Source organism: Botrytis sinoallii, assembly GCF_014898435.1.
Source record: "Botrytis sinoallii strain Bc 23 chromosome Unknown BSIN_031, whole genome shotgun sequence".
Lineage (NCBI taxonomy): Eukaryota > Fungi > Ascomycota > Leotiomycetes > Helotiales > Sclerotiniaceae > Botrytis > Botrytis sinoallii.
The window spans coordinates 92,588-112,567 of NW_024066058.1; the positions used below are offsets into that span (position 1 = coordinate 92,588).

General features: G+C 43.2%; 5 protein-coding genes across 5 annotated transcripts; 4 read left to right on the forward strand and 1 right to left on the reverse strand.

Annotated features, from left to right (window-relative positions):
• Positions 1 to 28: 28 nt before the first annotated feature.
• Positions 29 to 2,887, forward strand: EAF02_011294 (uncharacterized protein). Its single transcript, XM_038907341.1, has 3 exons — positions 29 to 495; positions 545 to 2,277; positions 2,383 to 2,887. Exons 1-3 carry the CDS (start codon positions 291 to 293, stop codon positions 2,554 to 2,556), a joined length of 2,112 nt encoding a protein of 703 aa, XP_038752821.1. The 5' UTR covers positions 29 to 290; the 3' UTR covers positions 2,557 to 2,887.
• A 990-nt stretch (positions 2,888 to 3,877) lies between these two features.
• Positions 3,878 to 4,729, forward strand: EAF02_011295 (uncharacterized protein; the record flags this gene model as incomplete). The annotated part of the gene is made up of 2 exons (XM_038907342.1): positions 3,878 to 4,144; positions 4,232 to 4,729. 2 exons carry the CDS (start codon positions 3,878 to 3,880, stop codon positions 4,727 to 4,729), a joined length of 765 nt encoding a protein of 254 aa, XP_038752822.1.
• Positions 4,730 to 5,613: 884 nt separating this feature from the next.
• On the reverse strand, positions 5,614 to 9,301 carry EAF02_011296 (uncharacterized protein). Its single transcript, XM_038907343.1, has 3 exons — positions 8,219 to 9,301; positions 6,723 to 8,170; positions 5,614 to 6,666 (listed from the first exon to the last, which is right to left on the reverse strand). Exons 1-3 carry the CDS (start codon positions 8,660 to 8,662, stop codon positions 6,408 to 6,410), a joined length of 2,151 nt encoding a protein of 716 aa, XP_038752823.1. The 5' UTR covers positions 8,663 to 9,301; the 3' UTR covers positions 5,614 to 6,407.
• Positions 9,302 to 16,530: 7,229 nt separating this feature from the next.
• On the forward strand, positions 16,531 to 17,641 carry EAF02_011297 (uncharacterized protein; the record flags this gene model as incomplete). Its single annotated transcript, XM_038907344.1, has 2 exons — positions 16,531 to 16,540; positions 16,587 to 17,641. 2 exons carry the CDS (start codon positions 16,531 to 16,533, stop codon positions 17,639 to 17,641), a joined length of 1,065 nt encoding a protein of 354 aa, XP_038752824.1.
• Positions 17,642 to 18,187: 546 nt separating this feature from the next.
• EAF02_011298 (uncharacterized protein) lies at positions 18,188 to 19,802 on the forward strand (the record flags this gene model as incomplete). Its single annotated transcript, XM_038907345.1, has 2 exons — positions 18,188 to 18,658; positions 18,717 to 19,802. 2 exons carry the CDS (start codon positions 18,188 to 18,190, stop codon positions 19,800 to 19,802), a joined length of 1,557 nt encoding a protein of 518 aa, XP_038752825.1.
• Positions 19,803 to 19,980: the final 178 nt, after the last annotated feature.

Sequence of the window (19,980 nt, forward strand, 5' to 3'; positions counted from 1 at the left end):
TTATGAATATCAAGAAGAGTTCTGCACTCCGTACTTTGAAACTTTAGATATTGATCTGGAACAAACAGAAAGGGACGAGATTAGTAATAACAAGGGGGTGCTTCTAGGGCGTATCCACCAAGTGTTAATTTTAGATATTGCGAGGCTCCGAGCTTCGAATTAGAGAACAGCTATATCAAGCTTGACTGAATTATAGATCAGATCGTACGCGCCAGCAGAGGAATTTGTTTGTGAGAACCAGACAAGAGAGGAACTACGATACACACTATCTGCAGGATAGATCAGTCGAAATGGCTAGTTCTTTGCCCTTCAGGGATATCAACGTCCATGCCTCAACATCGCATTACGCATTCACATCACCATCTTCACCCTCAGCACCAACACTTGTAGTTGATCGACCAACAGGAGATATACGACTTAATGATGGAGCACTCTTGGGGGGAAAGCGTGTATCCAGTATTGCTGGTATCTTGGGCATGATCAAACTACGACTGGGTATTTACAATGCCACATTATACCAGAGTTGGAACTGATTTCTTCCTAGACAAGTACATCATTGTAATCACAAAGGCACAACCTATTGGAAGACTGAAGGGACATATGGTATTTAAAATCGTCACAACCGAATTCCTACCTCTCCAAGAACGAGCGCTTCGAGACCAAGACGAAGATACCTACCTTAACCTCCTCAAGATCTTCATCAAGTCTGCACCGATGTACTTTTCATATTCTTCCGACATTACCAACACTTTTCAGAGACAATCGCAACTCGACACATCAGCTCCTCTATGGAAGCGAGCAGACGACCGATTCTTTTGGAATAAATTTATACAGTCAGATTTAATAGATTTCCGAACATCTGGGTCTCGACATCAACACGGACAACAACCAGCGGCGGATCCATATATCTTGCCAGTTATGTTTGGAATGTTCGAGATTGTTCACACTCAAGTCAAGTCTACCCCATTGACCTTTATCTTGGTTACTCGAAGATCCAGATACCGAGCTGGAACTAGATACTTTTCTCGAGGTGTGGATGAGGATGGGCATGTTTCGAACTTCAATGAGACGGAACAAATTATCATTCTGAATGATAATAGCAGTGGGCTTGGTGGATTTGCCGGAGGTGCTGGAATGCAAAATGGCAAAGTTGGAGGATCAGGCGACAAGGAGATGCAGATATTGTCATATGTACAAACCAGAGGAAGTGTCCCGGTATTCTGGGCAGAAGTCAACACTTTACATTATACACCAAAACTTCAGATTCGAGGAGTTGAAAGCGCCGTTCCTGCCGCTAAAGCGCATTTTGACGAGCAAATCCGAATTTATGGGGACAACTATCTGGTAAATTTGGTAAACCAAAAGGGACGCGAGCAGCGGGTAAAAGAAGCATATGAACAGATGGTAAAGATTTTGGTTTCGGTCCCAAATGAAAGCAGACAAAGTGATCAAATTACAGATGAGAAATTCCGGGTGGTTGAGCCTAGTGGAAAGAGACAAGAGATGGACAGACTGCACTACGTATACTTCGATTTCCACAACGAAACCAAAGGATTAAAATGGCACCGAGCACAATTATTACTTGACCAACTCAACTCTGCCCTTGAAGCACAACAGTATTTCCGTGGAATTGATATGCCAGCTGATATCGATGGTCGCCTCGAAGTTCGCAATCACCAGACTAGTGTTGTCCGCACAAATTGCATGGACTGCCTTGATAGAACAAATGTTGTCCAAAGCATGCTTGGCCGATGGACTCTAAACCGGCAATTAACAGATCTTGGTGTTCTCACTCGTGGCGAGACCTTTACAACAGCCGACCCCGAGTTTGAAGTTCTTTTCCGTAAACTTTGGGCCGATAACGCTGATGTCGTCTCCAAGTCCTATTCCGGAACAGGCGCTCTCAAAACAGATTTCACAAGGACAGGTGTGAGGACCAAAGCTGGTGCTCTTCAAGATCTACAAAATTCTATCACGCGTTACGTGAGAAATAACTTCCTAGACGGACCTAAGCAGGATTCATTTGATCTATTCCTAGGCTACTATCTTCCTAGTAATGCAAACATTGGCTCTCATCTTATTACTGCCGATAGGAGACCATTACTCATTCAAAGCATCCCTTACATCCTCGCCTTCAGTATCTTCTTCGTTCTTGTTGGCCTCTTCACCCCTCGTCTACCTAATGCCGCTGTATTACCGTTGAGAATTTGGGTTATGGTTTGGTTGGTAGTAGGAGCATGGTGTGCTAATTTCGTTTACGGCAACGGAATGCTATATGTACGTTTCTCTCGCTCTTTATTTTCCGTTCCCTCATACCCCTGATACTACACTTTATCATCTCCTTCTTTCCTTCAAGCATTTCTACTAACACTTTCTTTACAGGTCAACTGGCCCAAGCTCAATCCTCGCCCCTGGGCAACAGAAGGCTACAATGAAGCAATAAGCAACGCACGCAAAGATAAATTAGTCGGTGGGCTAGTAGCAACTAAGCACGAACGTGGATTAAGCACAGCTCGTTACGCGAATGCTGAGGAAGGAAAAAAGAGAATCGAGTAGATTTCTTTTCTTTTCTTTAATATTCTTATTTCTCTGTTACCCTTTTTATTACCTAGAATGCTTAAAATTGCATGCAAGCTCTTTAATTACTTATTTGAGATTTTTATTGCTGATGCGTGTGATTCCATTCTCTTTTACGTCTGTTTTGTTCGGGGCGCGAGTGGATGGGGAGTGGAATGAGCAGTGATTGTCATACATGGGGAATGTACGCGGGCACGAGCGTGCATGATTTAGATCTGAAAAGATGTTGAATTTTCAAAATTGCGTTCTGAGAATGTGATTCAGGAGGAGGAATGGTTGAATGGATGGATGGGACTGGACAGAATTGGGAAAGGGCTGGGTGGGAGGGAAATGGGAAGGGAAAGGGGTTCAAGTAAACTGTAACTCTATAGTATAGATATTGTATAAGGATTTTGGTGTTACCATTTTACAGTTCTTGATTCCATGTGTTACTGGTTATGGTGTTATTTCTGGGTGAGGTCAGCGTTTGATGATGAGTGTTTTAGAGTCTGCGGAAAAAGCAGCGTGTAGAGGCTTTTGCGGAAGGGGTCTTGTATGGCGTATGGATTCTAGGGGCCTGTACTAGGATAGGTTATATGGCTATATGACCTGTGTGTTATATGGTTATATGACCTATATGTTATATCAGTATCAGAGAAAGGGCCCTTCGATGATGGGTGAGAGGGGATGAGGGATAATATTTGTCCAACTAGGATCATCTATAGGTTGGAAGGTGGAGGTTTTGGGAAAATGTTCATGTCTGCAATATTGCTTCACCGCATGCTGAGTCGTTACTGCAGGCTGGTCGCCGGTAATTTGATGGCTTGTAAAATAAACCTGCATTATTGATAAATTGGGATATATTGATAAATTATGAGATCGCAGCGCTCAATGTGCTTTCCCTTTGTAGTTGTAAGCTAGTGGGCTTATTGCAGGACTTTTGGAGCCAACGCACCTCGCTTCCCTATTCCCGTTGGCTAGCTGCAGATGCGAGTATCCTCCTACCATTCCGCCATCCGACTTAAAGTTCATGAGTGTCTAATTGAAAATGGGTATTCAACTTTCGTTTGTGAAAGTGTAAAAGTTTAGCCTAGGTGAAAAGACCGATCTTTGATCTCTGCTTGTTAATTCTTTCCATCTGCGGTTCTTTCTTTCCGCTTTTGAATAATTATTACCAACCACTCCTTTGTGGTATCTTCTCATTTGAAGTTTCACATTCCTTCTCACAGCTCGCAATTTTCCAAGACTCTTTACTTGCTAAACGACCGAAAAGCGTACATTCCTCGTCTCCCCCATTAATTTCATCTCAGTCACACTCAGAATGTATTACTGTGACCCTTGCGACCGTTATTTCAATAGCGAAAATAGCTACAATCAACACGTTGAGAATAGCTCCGCACATCATAACTTTGAACCTTCTGATGATGGGTACTCCTCCAGCAACGCAGAACCTGAATTCGAGTGCAGTGGATGTGATAGTTGGTTCTGGTCTAGCGTGGCTCGCGAAAACCATCATGTCTCCCAACATGGTGATCGTTATTGTACGCCTTGCAAACGAATGTTCATGAACGAAAATAATCTGATGCAGGTATGTTATTACTGGAAATTTAGTGTCTCTTTGACAAGTTTGGAGCTTGGTGATGTTCAGTTTGAGATTGAAAACTGACATCCTCAGCATCAACACTCTAAAGTCCACCAGGGATTCCCAATGAAATGCCCTCTCTGCCCCACTCAGTATCCAACCACATCAGCTCTCAGCAATCATCTCGAATCCGGCCGTTGTCCCTCTGGCTCGAACCGTGAAAGGATCAATGCCGAGATCCGTCGTCTAGACAAGAACCACAAAATTACTACACCTCTGATGGAATATAGTTCCCCCTCCTCTACCAACATCGCCACTGAGCGCTCTTGGAATGGCTTCTGCTATGAATGTTCTATTTGCCATCACGGATTCAGTACCCTACAAGGATTGAACAGCCATTTGAGAAGTCCGGTACATGATCAGAGAATGTACAGATGCCCAGGTCCGAGCTGTGGTAGAGAATTTATTGCGATGAGTGGGTTGGTACAGCATGTTGAGAGTGAGAGTTGTGGTGTCATGAGATTTGCGAATGTCCAGAAATCGGCCAGTGGTGGAATCGATAAGATGCTTAGAAAGATGATTGGGCATTGAAAGCTTCCAAGTGGAAACTATCAGCGGCTGTCAAATTGAGGGTATGGGAGTTAAGTAACTTCTTGCCGGAGATGATTTGAGACGAGAAGGATTTCCTGAACTATACAATTGCAATAGCATTTATTACGCTTTGGGGTCTGGGAAATGTGGGAATGATATGATCAGAAATTTTGGTACCATGAGCCTATATGACTTACTAATGTCACCAATGAGGTAGATACTTAGCGTCCTGGAAGATATTCAGAGATAATAGCAATTAGACTGTCATCACCATACATGTATCATTACTTCTACAAACAATCTCAAATTACAGTCGCTAAGTAAATGAGGATTTTTTTATCCGAAAGTTGATGAAATTCTTGCTTGATGAATTGGAGATCAACTGATGTATCGAGGAGCTTCTCCGAAGCAGTATATCTATTCTCTTTTTGAAAGTTTCTTCTTGGTGTGCTCCCTGCAGCGTATTGATATCGCATTGGGAATAAATACCATGCCTTATTGTTTGGTTGCGCAATATATATATATCATACTGGCGTTGAGTTTGTTGTTTCTCGCAAGATGAAGCGCTCTCGTATGGAGTGGTCACTATCTCGTGACTTGTAATGTTGTATGTGTGTTTGTGTGAGAGATTTAGGTCAATCCCAACGTTGCAACTGTTGCTGATGGGCTTCCATACATCCAATAGCACGAGTTATAGTGCGAGAGTCATTTCAAATATCTTAACACATGTCAGCAAACAGCGACCAGGTTCAAAGAACATCAGTGTTCATGGTCACATGGTGGTCATATGATACGACTGACGGGATGATGATAAGAGTACCAAGTCAGTAATCGTGTCAGATTTCTCTGTTGTTGAACCCTTAATGACTCAAGGTCAGATAGTATGCGGCAGACAGAAGAATGGTGTGCAACGATCGATTCGAGTAGTAGACAGGTATCTTTGAATCATCGTACTATTTCAATACACAGGCCGCTAATTATCGTACATGTCAAAGGATCTTGGGAATCGGGAATGAGTAAAAACTCAGTTCTGCGCTTTCTATTCCAATTTCAACTATGAGTTGATTCTTTTCTTAAAGTCTTATGCTTTTCTAATACAATACCGTGGTCAAGTGACTTCTGAAATAAAAATGTTCCACAATCCCACGCAATGCATAATATACACAAGGATTACAATATAGAATAGTAATAAACAGGAGTAGCAAGCATTTTATAGCATGGCTTCCAGTAGTTACCAGCCACTCCAAGAGAAAAGAACTATATACAACATGTGGCAGTGTACATGTAAGACCCATCCAACATAACGTCCAAAGTCATCATAACCCTGGAAAGTGCGGGGTGCTTCTCAACCACTCAAATTGGCTGTTTAGGCATTCAGGCCCGAGAAGCCTAGCTGCCACGTAGAGAATTCGAGGAACTCCAAAAAGAATTCGATCTCCTCATTGTGCAGTCTCTTGGACTGATACCACAGCCCCAATTTCATATATATCGTGGCTTTACCCAGTCTTTATCTTCCCGAAAATAGTATGTCTGATAATTTCTGAGACTACTGAAGATTCGGCCCTTTTTTGCCCCTTGCCACTCGTAGTGCGCTGGGGATAATCGTCATTGTGCCGATTGTCGTCATTTTTTGTGGTATCGTTTTTAAGAATAATGTGTGATCTTGAAGGATCTACATTCAACCGCCAAGGTAGCTGCGTCTTCGCATTTCGGCTTCTCTGATTATTTCGGCAGAGAGACTTAGACTGGGTGCTAAATGGGCATATCTTTCGATTTCCATGACGACGTCATTGATTATACCGTCGATTGTATCGTGGATGACGAGTGAGTTGATGATCGCGGAAAGGGAGGGGGACATAGTGGCACCCATCACGAGAAGCGTTTGCGAGACAATACTGAGCGCGCCCTGCCAGAGATATGGCATGTGACCTGCATGGCTGAAAATGAGGTTAGCTAGACTTTCGCGGTGAGATAATGAAGAGACAGAACTTACTGTGCGCTGATATGCTCTAGTTGTCTAATGGAAGCTTCCAGGCATTTCCGGCAATTTTCTCGAACTGATGGATCCATGGCTGCTTGTTCATTGTCTAACACCGCAAGAACATAGGGCCTGAAAATGATTGTTCGGCAAGCAAAGTACCGCAGTCTCAATACGGTTTGAACCGGATCCGCAAGAGGAGTTCGGGTATACGAAAACTGTAATGGTAGAGGTAGACTTTCATACCACTGTGATAATTGAAAATCAAGCTCGGCCACAACAGGCTCTAAGCTCGATGTCGACGCCATCGAATCCTTCGAGTAAATGAGTTGACTGACGCGGTTCAATAACCGACGTAGAGCAATCTCAGCCAAAAAGTACCAAAGCTCATCGCGACCCACTCCATCCTCATCTTCCTGCTCGAAACCTCCTGGAAGTCCTACTACTTCTTCATATTGGACTATCCCCGAATGTGGCAAATCCAACTCGGCTAAGAGATCACTCTCAAACAACAAAGAATTCCAATACACTCGCTCGCATAATTCTCTTTGGCTTGCTGGTATTCTACCAGGCGCACTCAAGAGAAGCTGAAGCTTTGTACTCGTACTACTCAATAGGGTCCATGCTTCCAATGGCCTTACGAGGTAAAATAAATATGCAGAAGCAAGAACCGTGCACTGAGCAGATAATACCGTGTTTCTCGTCATCAAACTTGGAAGAAGTGCCCAAGCAGCAGCAAAATATGGAAGCCCCGGAGGATCTTCAGAACTGACTACTCTGGATATGCTCCCACTGCAACTGGCCTGGCCCAATGCTAACACTAAAAGCACAATACAGCTTTCCGGGCCTTCGCGAAAACCGTTGGACAAAGCGACGCGGTAGTGGTTTGTCCAATTGAAAGGATTGACGCATGCATACCAGACATTTACTTTGGCGAAGAATGCTTCGATATATGCAGAGGTGTTTGATAGATCTAAGCATGGCGCTTTGGACAAAGCAAGTGGCTCTCTGGCCATTTCGAGCTGAAGAAGAATCTGAGGATCGTAAGGTCGTGATACTAAATCGCGGATTAAAGGCCATTGGAGTAAGTGTAGTGCAGCGTTTGTGTGAATTTTCGGCATCGTGGAGATATTGGTGGGGATAGCCCACGTGCCAAGACCTGTGGCAGGTATCATAGAGACAAAGCCGCCACTAGTTGCCATTGATAGATCCTCACCACTGGTTGTGGTTCCTCCATTGATAGACGGCGATCCGGTTGAAAGAGCAAGATTAGATGTTTGGCCGATTAAAGTTGATTGGAGTAATCCTTCAATCCGAGTAAGATGCTCTAATATCAGTTTATCTCCGGCATCGAGTTTGATTCCTGGTTCACGATAAATGCATTCGGCACCTAATTCTGTGCAAAGTTTGCACTTGGGCTTGGTACCATCACATCGTGATTTTCGAGATCGGCATATCTCGCACTAGATTTTTATTAGAGCTGTTGTTGTGGTCCAAAATAGAATACTCACAGCTATAGTAGCTCTTCGTCTGGGGTAGTCGATGCCAGCATCAGTACTCCTTCTTTTCAACGGATTGATTCCGTCATCACTGTTCCCATTCTGATTTCCGTTTCCGTTTCCGTTTCCATTTCTATTTTGGTTTTGATTATGATTTTGTCTGCTTTGTAGTGCATTTGTGATAGATTCTCTATCTGCGGAAGATTGTGATAAATTTCTAGCTTTTTGCGCGGATCCCAAAATACCTTCTCGGGAAAAAGTCGCGATACGACGGCCATTTGGTGATTTTAGAGAGGTTGGAGATGTCAAATCGCTACTGGTTACGATAGAAAGTTGAGGTGAGGCAATATCGATATCGAATTTGTCCCGAGACATTGAGAAATGTCTAACGCTTCCGGAGGTAGAGTTGGGAGAATTTCCTTGAGACGAGATTGACATTGCGTTGATGTAAGGCATGTAGGTGTGGTTTCATGAAATTTGTCTTGACATGGATGATGTTAGATAAGACGAAGGGTTTCTGAAGGTGAAGGTTTTCATAGAAAATCAGAGTTCGAAAAATATTTTTATGTGCAACCCCAGCTCGGCTCTTGAAGTGCGAATGTTAAGGCTTTTGTTGATTTGGCTTATACTATCTCCTTACGAAAGCATTATTGATTACGTGCCACGTGAACACGCTTGTGGGTGTACAACAAGAGACGTGAGCGGCGTCCTGCAATGGCCGGTAGAGGACGATTCGCGGCATGGATTGGCATATCAGACGATATGCTTAGGTGTGTCTGCAAATATCACAGCTTTCCATCAACTTGACCCCTGTGAATGTTTATGCAGGTTCAGGATCAGAATATAAAAATCTGGGGTTCGGTAAAAAGCAACCGGCCGAATGGAGAAGGAATTGATCCCAGAATTCTCGACGAATATATTAAGGCTGGCTACTGCATATGAAAGGAGAGAATGGACCTGGCGGGGTGTTGAAGAGGTAAGATTCCTTGTAAGATGGATCACATTGCAGAGTGCTTCTACTTTGCATATAAAAATATGGGGAAATGACCAAAGTTGTACAAGATCTGGTCAAGGCAGAAAGGGTATGAAAGGAGCGTAGGATGGGATGCCCAAGGTGTGTTCCAATAATCGATGGTGGCTTTAATTCCATACGTTGGTTGTATTGTGCATAATGGATTGGTTTGATATCATTACATAAGGGTGTTGTAGTCAAGAAAAACAATCGTATATGTGGGTAACGTGTTACGGAGTCCGAGACTCCGTAAGATAATAGCAGGGGAAAAATGAAGGTCTTAATTGGATTTGCAAGACGACGTGCATAAGCGAGAATGACAAGGGGATCTCTTAATTGTACCTGACTCAAACAGTCAGGGTCACTCGGGTCCTTATGTAAGCAAAGTTTAGTCTTAATCCGTCGAGTGCTTGAGATAAAGTGAAAATAAACTCTATTGATGCAGCGCTAATCTATCTTTTTCACACACACAAAATTAAGGAAATGAAGTATGTCGCCAATCTTGCAAACATGCAGTTTAATCCCTTCTTTATGTTCAGCCTATTTTCACAATCATTCCCGAAGTCTGGGGAAATCATGACGTGAAGCGGGGTTAAATCGCCGCACACTCTTTTACAGAAAGTCCACTGTGGGAATATCTTCATCACCGCGATAACCATATTCGATATGTGATACCCCTTGACGAATGAACTATATCGAGCTATCTCTTGAGACGAGATATGACATACGTGCATACGAGATTTAGCAAAACCCTACTTGGCGATACTGAAATTGAAGAATCGGTCAGCAAGAGATACACAGGTAGCTCGATCTTTAAGGGAACCACAATCCGATGCACAAAGTCTCCACCAAGCTACTTGCCGGAAAGATATTGCTACTAGGATTCAAGTCTTCAGTTACCTCGGGTACAACGCTTGACTCGTCAATTGGTTCAAGTGAGTACTATCAAATAAAACCAAAAATTTCCTTAGCTGTCTTGTGGATGTCATCTTAGCATCCTAAATTAATTTCATTCGGTAAGCATCTTATCACAATATGCAAAGTTACAACGAAGGGCACAATTTGCCCAAGCACCCAACTGGATTGCAATAATGAACACATGAAAGCTTTGAATCTTGCACAAGTATCTTCGTATCACCACAATCTCACATGGAGACCCACCCATCATTGAACAAAGTATACCCGCTTGCATAGTGCCGAGATATGCGATACACCCCTCAAAGTCCCCAATATACTTAGTGGCGCTTGCCACAAGATAATCCATGGGTCTGTCAAAGAACATGTGGTCGGTTGTTCCGATGTATTATTGGACTTCGGATATCAATACATATATGGGACGCTCTCGGAATTGTTCGGTACCAAGATACATACGACTCTATCCGTGCAGGAATATATTGGCATTGATAGACACGATCGACCTCCGAGACGAAATCAGAAGGCAATCTATGCAAACATCAATCTGACAGCTTGGGGCACATACCATCAAGTGTGGTAAAATTTGTAGTCGTCAACTCCGCCACCTTAAATTCTGGGAACCCTATCACCAGAGCAGAGATCTTTCTTCTTGAAGCATACAGGATCTTCGCAATATTGATCTGCCATTCGACCGAGTCCTTGTACGTATGGTCGATCTAATGCGGAAATACAGTCAGCATGGCGCCATTGTAAGCTGTCCCTGGAATTCGATCTAATCGCAAACTTTGAGATCTATTCAACTACGATGCGAAGACCCTTATGAGTAATAATGGGCCTGATATCTGTTGCTTGAGTGGTCAGGCACCGGCTCGAGGAGCTTGAAATTTCTGACGAGAGTGGTATGAATTGGTAGGCCTCTAGCCTTGATCAAGTATTGGTTTATGATTTGAATTCGAAGTCCCAAATACTCATGTGCATGAAAGGGTAGTATGTGAGATGGGAGTGATATTACTTCCAAGGACGACGGTAGTATTTGCCACTTGGGGTAGATTTGTCTAGGTCGAGTGAGACGATTTGCTATCAGATGAATCGCATTGGTTGGCTCAACGTGAGGTACGCTTCTAGTGGAGTGAAATACGCAGTTGCTGAATCGTTCAATTCTCACTTCAAAAGCCCTTTCCCATTGCAGTAATTCACATCATTTTCGGTAGTATTCGTGTCGTAAGCCTTCCATATCATACAATAGCATTTAATATATCGGGTCAATATGGTCAACATGTTCTCAAAAAGCACAGCGACGCTAGAGTCTTTCAATAGTATGGGTTGTTAACAGCACTGACCTATATTTTAGTACGTCAGGATGCTCTAGGTGCATACAAGCCTCCTCTCCTGACTGTGAGTTAATTTAATTTTGAATGCTAGGGCACTAGCCTTGCATGTTCTGCACTGAAGTCATTCCATTAGGTCCTTCAAATATCGGACAATTTTTTTTTAGCTAACCAAACTTAACATCTAGCGGGACGCCGAACTAGAAAAAGCAGCCGTGCATCATGCGAACGTCCCAACAGAATGAGGGGGTGGCGTATCACCAAACCCACAAAGTTCTAGCAATAGTGGCCGGGGAGAATGTTTTCTGGGATGCCCAGGCCATCAGTGAGCCTGAAATATACCTATTACAAGGCACTATCTTGCCGAGCCAGCAAGCACAGTCGGTGTCGGGGCCATCTTGTAGATCTCGAAGATCTGGGAGAATGAGGAAATCACACACAAGCCGGCACTATCATTCCTTACCCCTCTGCTCATATCCTTCAGCAATCTAAAAAAAATTGATACTCGCGAGAGTGGTAGATTTTCAGGCCAAGCATAACGCGTGTCGGTATGGATGACTTCTACAAAGACGAAAAGAGGCGCAACACATATTGTGGCTTGACATCCGAAACGCGCGGGAATGTCATTGACGAATCGGCATGTTGGATATAAGCTCGATCTCTTTGTACCACGTTTGCTACTAGCAGATCCCCAGGTTTCGGCAGTGATAGTATTTATAATATAGGGCACATAAGACTGGGATATTTCCTACAATTAATAGCAGGAGAGCCGGGAACGAATCATACAAATTTCCACTGATCCCATCTAGGCCATACGAGACGCGTCGAGAAGAGCTTGCACCTGCTTAGCTTTTTTCTTCATGTAAACATGCGAGAAGAACGCTTAGAGGCAATATGAAATTAGGATGTCATGGGAATGTTTCAATCTTCGCAATCATCAACTGACGACTAAGGAAGAAGATGGCGCAGATAATACAACTATGATGAATGGAAACCTTTACTATCAGCTCATGACAGGAAGAGTTTTTAGGGCCAAAATAGAGGTAGAACCTTTAGACAATATGAAGTACTACGCCCTGTCGATCTACATGAAATTGAGAATACAAACAAGCTCGATGATATCATGTACTTCGGAGAGACTAAAGGGCACATCTGTGGATTTCCTTCTCGGGAGCTGTTTGCGAGACAACAAACTCCTCAATTGGTGCTCGGAAGAATGAGACATATCGATGGGAACTAGCAAGTACGGTTTTCATAATAACATAGCATCGCTTTCTTCATCTAGCATAACAAATAGTAAAATGATGCGTCGTATGTCATCAGAAGAATCACGAGGCATATAGCACCAAGTAACGCGTTGTCACGTCTCTAATCTCTATCACATAAAAGCCATATCCAAGCTTTGGTAACAATTCTTACTGGATGAAATGAATCCTATGATATGACAAAGCCGATCATAACCTGCCACTTTTAACACCTAATGACTCGCAAAGTTGAGAATTTCCTGCAAGAATGGGGGCGTGAATTGTCAGACATGTAATGTGTGTTCGAGGGAGTACTAAGATCGTACATTGCATTCTGTCGCATTTAGGCGGAGGGGACAATTTAACAAAAGAAATTTGACAGGTTGAAATGCTTGTATAAATAAACCTTGAAGAAACCAAGCAGGCAACGAGCAGGTTAAGCATGAAAGCGAACTTCGGAGCTTAAGGTTAAAGTAAGGTTATTTATGGGGAATTTGTCAGGCTATTGATTGACTGTCAAAAGAAGAGGTGTAATCGTAATAGTAATCCAACAACCCTCCAGAATAGTCCGTCTTGACGAAGAATTGAATGATAAGAAGGGAAGACGGAAAAATAAATTGAACAACGTACAGTCCCAGTAAACGCTAGTAACCGTGGTGTATATGTACCCCGCATTTCCCCAGGAACACATTCTCTGTATATTGTACAACCAGCGTACATCCGCAAGTGACACAAACACGATATAAAAACGAGGCATTTCTGGGGTACATATCCCGTGATACCATTCTGTTACTTTGCTGGAATTCTCGTCTGCAAGCCCTCGATTTGAACGTGGCAATGTGTAAGTAACAAGGTTGCGTTCATCTGCACCCTAGTCTCATCCTGGTTTCTTCATCCCCATGGCGGTGATTGCCGGCCGGGGTTGTACCTAAGTTTTTTTTCTCGATGCGTGGTGTGGGTACGCGATGGAAATGCTCCAGGGGATGACGGGGGTGCGCGGAGAGTGGAGTGGAGGGATGTTAAGGTTAAGGCTACACATAAATAGCCTGAGAAGTTTATCCGGACGACTTGCCTTCTTTCTTAACTACTATCTAATTTTTCCTTGCTAGTTTTTGCTTGGGGGGTTTCTCCGAATGTACCTTCGTGGCATGACCATACACGTGATGGTTAGCGCTGGGAATGTACGTACGAGCGTACCTACTTGATGTAGGGTTCACCGTGATGGGGAACTCGGGCCTCGGGCTTGGCACTGCAAGACTGGGGGTTTCCGAGGTGAGGGATGCAGGTATGTACCTTGGTAGCTTCTATCGAGGCTCTTGTTGTCAATTAGGTGCATCAGAGAATGTAACGCAAGTTCGTTTAGTCACAAGACGTCGAATTTTGAGGGGAGGAAAGAGGGCGGAGCCGCGGGGGTTAGTTTGTGGCGGTAATTCCGTCGGTAAATGAGGAGTGGTTGATCCTTCGTCTGATGCTCAGTACTGTAGCTCAGAGCATTTTCCTCCGGTACCTACGGTAGGTCTCAGGTGGTCTGTGAGCGACACCTCACTTGAAAGTTCAACAATGAAACGCCGGGGTAGAGTATTACCAGGACTGTTGCATTTTGGGTGTAGGGAATCGAGGCGAGATTGGTAGGAGAGTAATTTCATTATGCCTATCAGTGGCAAAGGAACAAATATATCGGGGTGGCAATCGGTACCGGTAGACTGGGAAAAAGCCGTTAACGGTTGAGAACGGAAGGTGGCAAGCAATTGTTGGCTCAGGCTTCGGCAACATAGGGCTAGTTAGGCCAACCATGAATTTGAACTTTAGGAAGATGAGCATACTTCAAAGGCTACGTTCTCGAGCTCCTCATTCTAGTAAAAGATGGTTGCATAGATATCAGATGTGGCCTCTGTACGCGAGTTGTTGACAGAGGCCAGCACATGAGCAAGCGCATTCTCAATATGGGCAGAAGATGCCGAATAAGATGACGTGTATCAGAAGAAAATTACGCGGACGCAAGTGCACTGAGATTAAGGATTCGTACTGGCAGGATGATCTTTGTGTAGAGGCAGGTGGCAATGATATATGCTATCGAATAAGGGGTTTCCTATCAGAATCTCAGATTCTCATCTGGGTAATTAGAATTGCAGCGAGATGATCCATGCTTTAATACCAGAAGGCTTACGTTGTTGAGGACTCGGTGTACCAATTAAAGCTTGCAGAATACACGATCATCCGTTGAATATGTAACGTGCTTGAATCAGTCGCGTTCCCAGCTCTACCTGTGGGTGGTAGTATCATATCTCGAGCTTAAACATTATCTTGATATCTAAGCCGAACCAGGAAAACCATGATAGTACAAGTTATGGATTGATGGATGGAGCCGAATAAGGTAAGCCGAATTACATCTCTTAGACACCGCTGCGAAAAAATACGACAAGAAAATCAATTCTAGCAAGAGTGAACCAGTGAACCAGTGAACCGTCTTCCATTGCCTCACCCTCACTCGAGAGTAAAACAATCTGCCAGAATCCGAACAACAATTCGCGAATATGCTAAAAGTCACAATAAAAGCTGACAACATTTCAATATCAGATCTGCTCGGTGTTAGGAGCTTAGAGTCCTCCCCATCCTCACAGCCACAGGTCGGACTTCACAAGAATCAGAAACATCCTTCAATCCGCCTACTCTCTACCTCCTTTTACCCAAAAGCACACTTGTTATTTTGACGAAGAACGGCAAAGCACTCCAGATCGACACAGTATTTCGCAACTTTAGTCACCGAGTGCCTTTGTAGCAACTTGCTGTAGTAACCCTAGTGGAGAAGTCTGGAATCCAAAGCAAGCCAGTCCCTTCCCTTCTATAATATGATGACTGCGAGGATCCTGAAATACGCTCTTTTCTTGAATCTCAGGTATTCACTGTATCACAAAAGGTGCACCTCTAAGTCCCCAAATTTCACATTTTGCGATGAACTTCACCCCGCTGGGAAGAACGTATGAGAGATTCTGCAGTTGAGCGCCAACAGCCTGTAGGGAGGGCACTGAGCAGTTGTAGGATATTAAAGACGTCATATTGAATCCTCTTAGTGCCTATCGTGGTTAATTACTTGAAATATTTTGAATTTTCATACCGATGCAGCAACATAATGGCTCAAGATATTGGCTTTGTGCTTTCGCTCATCACATGACCAAGATGGAATCACATGATAAGTCCAATCTACAATTAATTCATCATTAAGGTACCAAACTGCTCTTAAATGCATGTATGGCTCTTAACTAAGATCCAAGAACCAGCTACAAAGCTTTATGATGAGTTTCAAGTATGTTATTTTTTAGGTGAAGTTCTTCCATCGCTTCTTTTTCTGACTTCCCAAACACCATTTCCTCATTCATCATCTGCAACTTCGCAAACTACGATTTAAACCCATACGAAATACATTTTTCTTACCATAAGACTCTTTATCAGTTCTCCCATCACACAGATTTTCGAGAAGGAACGAGTTATTCTTGTTTAGGAGCACCTTCCATTTTGATCCAGTCGTGTGCTTCACATTCTCTCAGAATCCGAAATCCAAAACACACGTCTCAAATTCACCTTTCTGCAATTTTTCTCGTAAAAAAACAAGAGAAAATATCTCTCCTCGGGTCGCACATATATTCATTGAAGCGTCTGTGATTTTTATCCATACTTCAATTTTCATCCCTCATACGAAGTTGCGCATTTGTGATACAACGTTGGTATCGCCGATCGAGAATTCAACCATAAATTCGCGGTCCAAAGAAGCCATCTCAGCCACCCAGATAATCGGAAAAGCCGGGGATATCAATATTGACGAAAGACATGTCACAAAGTAAGAATGGCTTCAGTCTGGGAGACCCTTTACTAATGCGCTGCAGCCAGCATCAAGGACGTAGTTTCTCGGGACGGAAAGCAAGAGCAGTGCAATGTCGCTCTTCCAACTCGACAACGGGCCGAGAATAACACACGAAATAAAGTAGTGTGGCAAAAAAACATACTTTCTGGGGGTCGAGTCGATTGGGTTATAGTTGGTTTTAGTGCACCAGCACTCATCGAGAAGAAGGTTGACGCGCAGGTTGATGCCAGGGAGATTCTTTCAGGGAGAAAAAAGAAGAATTCGGGAGGTGTTATCGTTGCCGCGGTTTCCATCGAGCTACCAAGTAAAATCGAGAACGGTGCACCGGGTCTGCTTATTGGAAATGGAGGTTCAAGAGAGATATGTAAAGATCAGGTGGAGAAAGCGGAAGGAATCACAATGAAGGCTACCACCGAAGACGCAATTACCCTCGAGAACAAGAAAACATCTGGGCACAGTTGCGAAGAAATAAAATCTGGAGAGACTTCTGAGAATCATGAGGAGTCAGAAGGGAGAATCAATATTTCAGAAAATGGGGGCAACCCGATACCATTCGAAGACAGAAGCGACGGCAAAGCTCCACACACGACAGTGGAACTCTTCCAGTCTCAAAGTTATAAAAGTTCGGTAGCACATCGTAACTTCCCTAGTGTCTCCGGAAGAGAAAGTAGAGACCTCGAAAGGGAGAGTAGAGATTTACATTTCAGAATGCAGAGCGATCAGGAGCCCAGAGCCACATGGTCAACTTCAAGCCCAAAAAGACGACTAAGTAATTCTCAGTCACGAGTTTCATCAACCACGTCAACATCAGCGAGGAGACCACATCCTGCCGAAATTATAAAATCATTCCGAAGCAGTGTATCTACGAGTTCGAATAGTCTTAGAGCGGTGTACTCTCCTATCTTCAATACACAAAACTCGAAGGCACGCCTTACTACCTCAATCTTGCCAAGAACCAGCCAACCTATAACGAGAAGACCCAAAACGACAATCACTGTCGCTTCAAGAATGATAACACATGCTTTGGGTGTACGAGCGGTCCCTAAAGTGCTAGAACCCGAGGTAGAATTTAAATAGACTTTCTTTTTGCATGAAATAATATTTGGAAGGCTCTGAAATGGTTCGAAATACTTATTGATATTGCATGGATCACAATCATGTTGGCGTTGGATGTTCTTTCTCTTTTCAATCTGAAGTTTTACAGACAATTTCCACAAACAGCAAGTAGGAGCGTTTTACGAACAATAGATTTGTCAAATACAGCAGGAATAATTATTACCATTTGAAATGACCTTCCTGTTCTGAGATGCACTAGAAATAAAGATTGTTATCAATGTGTCCTGTTTCTGCTTCTCTTTCTCACATACAATGACCATCAATTTTTTCATCTTTTTACACACGCGTATCTCTAATTGCCCATTGTATAATTTCATTTATTACTGGTATTTAATCTTTATCATTTATCTATACTTTAACTACAGTCCAAATTCTCACCAAGAAATACTCTCTATCTGTCAAGTCTTCGATTCCAGTATCAGTAACAGCGGCTCCAACAACGAATATATACATACGATAGAAAGCAACTGTAGTGTTCATAAACCTGGCATCTAATACCTTATCACGATGTCAGATACAGACCAGGTAATGGCAGATTTTGGAAAGAGGTACTCAGCAATTTTTTGTGGTGCCAAATTGGACGAATCTGATAAGAAGGTTAAGACGCCGCCAGTTGATTGCTCCTCCGAACCTCAAATTCAGGAAGATTCTGGATGGGTTTGTGATTTGTCTAGAGATGAGGGTGAAGAGACAAAGGTCTTCCAAGATACCGAGAAAAGGGAAGCCAGAGAAATTTCTTTCAGAGGAAGAGATCATAGCAGAAAAGTTGCCCGAGGAAATGTCGATAGAAGAAAGTACTCCAGACGAAGTCATTCCAGGTTGAGAGACCTTGGGAGAGGAATTTTCCGGGAAAACATCGACCAAGGTACTAAGGTCTATGAAGAAAATAGGATGGTACTTCGGAATATGTATAATATGGAAGTTAATATTGCTGAATATGCTGCGTGGTCGTTACCTGACTTTCTTTGGATAAAACTGGTATGAGGATAATCCTCGTTGAAACCTCCAAGAAGGTTCATTTGCTAACAGGAAAAAGGAAAATAAGCGTTCTGAGACCATCAAGCTATCTGAGATGTTATGGAAATATTGGGGAGAAAATAATAAAATGTTCGGAAAGACTCCTTTGCATCATCTTCAATCCCTCACACCAAGAGGCATGATGTCATACACTATCGAAGGACTCAAAAAACTCTTATATTTCAGGACTGATGACTATCCTATCGAGTGCGAAGTTTTGAAACACCTCAATTCCGAGACACTCTCTTTCTGCGCGACCACTGAGCGCCCGATTGACGTCGAGGCAGTCGAACTATCAATGTGTCTGATGCTTGATGAGAGATTGAATAAGTTAGGACCTTCAAGTTCTATCGAGGCAGCTAAGGATCCTTGTAATAACCTCTTAGGCTGTTCAGCAGTGGCAGAACTTCCTCTAACGCCGCAGATAGATATAAGAGTCTCTCAAATTTACGTCTTCGTCGCTGCGCTAAAGTACTTTATCTCCAAATACTTGTATTCTCAAAGTGGTCTCACACCATATACTTTCTGTACGCTCAATCAATTCCTAGCCTCTTCAAACGCAAATAGAGATACAGAATGGTATGTTAGACTCTCAAACCGATGCCAATGCAAACTGGGGGTCCATGAATGGCTGGAGGAATTCATACATGATATTAGCGCTCAAAACCTCAGAGCTGACCGATTAAAACATCCCGAACACTACAGTAACTACGCTAGAAACATACAGGAGGGCAAAACAAAAACTCCCCTTTATGTGATTTCTTGTCTCTATCTAAAGTTCATTGCCAAAAAGTGCTTCGGCGAACAAACCAGACCAATTGGCATGATTTTACTCCAGGTATTTGCCATGAAGTGGATGCATTATATGATTCTACCTTTTGATGAAGATGACTGGGAGTTCCGGGCAGTCATGTGCAGCTTATCAGACATGCCAATTATGGATTTGACAGATTACTTGGAGAAAGTGCTTCGCAAGAGAGTCGATGGAATTATCCAACACTCGATGGATAGACGAGGGACTCGATTGATTCCAGCTGGGCGTGTCGCGTTTTCTGAGTCTACAATGATTTTTGTTCGACGTTTCGTGTATGTCACTGATAGATAATGACAGCTTAGAGTACAGCGCGGATTGATTAAAAGTCAATGAGACAGCGCTACCTTGAATTTTGTTCATTTTTCGCGGGGTTCAAGAAAGAATCACGCGGGCACATGAGCACATCAGCGGGTTCCTGTGTAATTAAAATTAGTTGAAGTAATAGCGAATATGAATCACATTCAGTGAA

Excerpts from the sequence above, each read along its gene's own strand:
- EAF02_011296 (XM_038907343.1), bottom strand. The coding sequence starts at position 8,662 with ATGCCTTACATCAACGCAATGTCAATCTCGTCTCAAGGAAATTCTCCC. Across the intron at positions 8,171-8,218 it reads GACGAAGAGCTACTATAGCT|TGCGAGATATGCCGATCTCG; the intron begins GTGAGTATTCTA and ends ATAAAAATCTAG. Across the intron at positions 6,667-6,722 it reads CTAGAGCATATCAGCGCACA|CCATGCAGGTCACATGCCAT; the intron begins GTAAGTTCTGTC and ends CCTCATTTTCAG.
- EAF02_011294 (XM_038907341.1), top strand. The coding sequence starts at position 291 with ATGGCTAGTTCTTTGCCCTTCAGGGATATCAACGTCCATGCCTCAACA. Across the intron at positions 496-544 it reads CATGATCAAACTACGACTGG|ACAAGTACATCATTGTAATC; the intron begins GTATTTACAATG and ends ATTTCTTCCTAG. Across the intron at positions 2,278-2,382 it reads ACGGCAACGGAATGCTATAT|GTCAACTGGCCCAAGCTCAA; the intron begins GTACGTTTCTCT and ends CTTTCTTTACAG.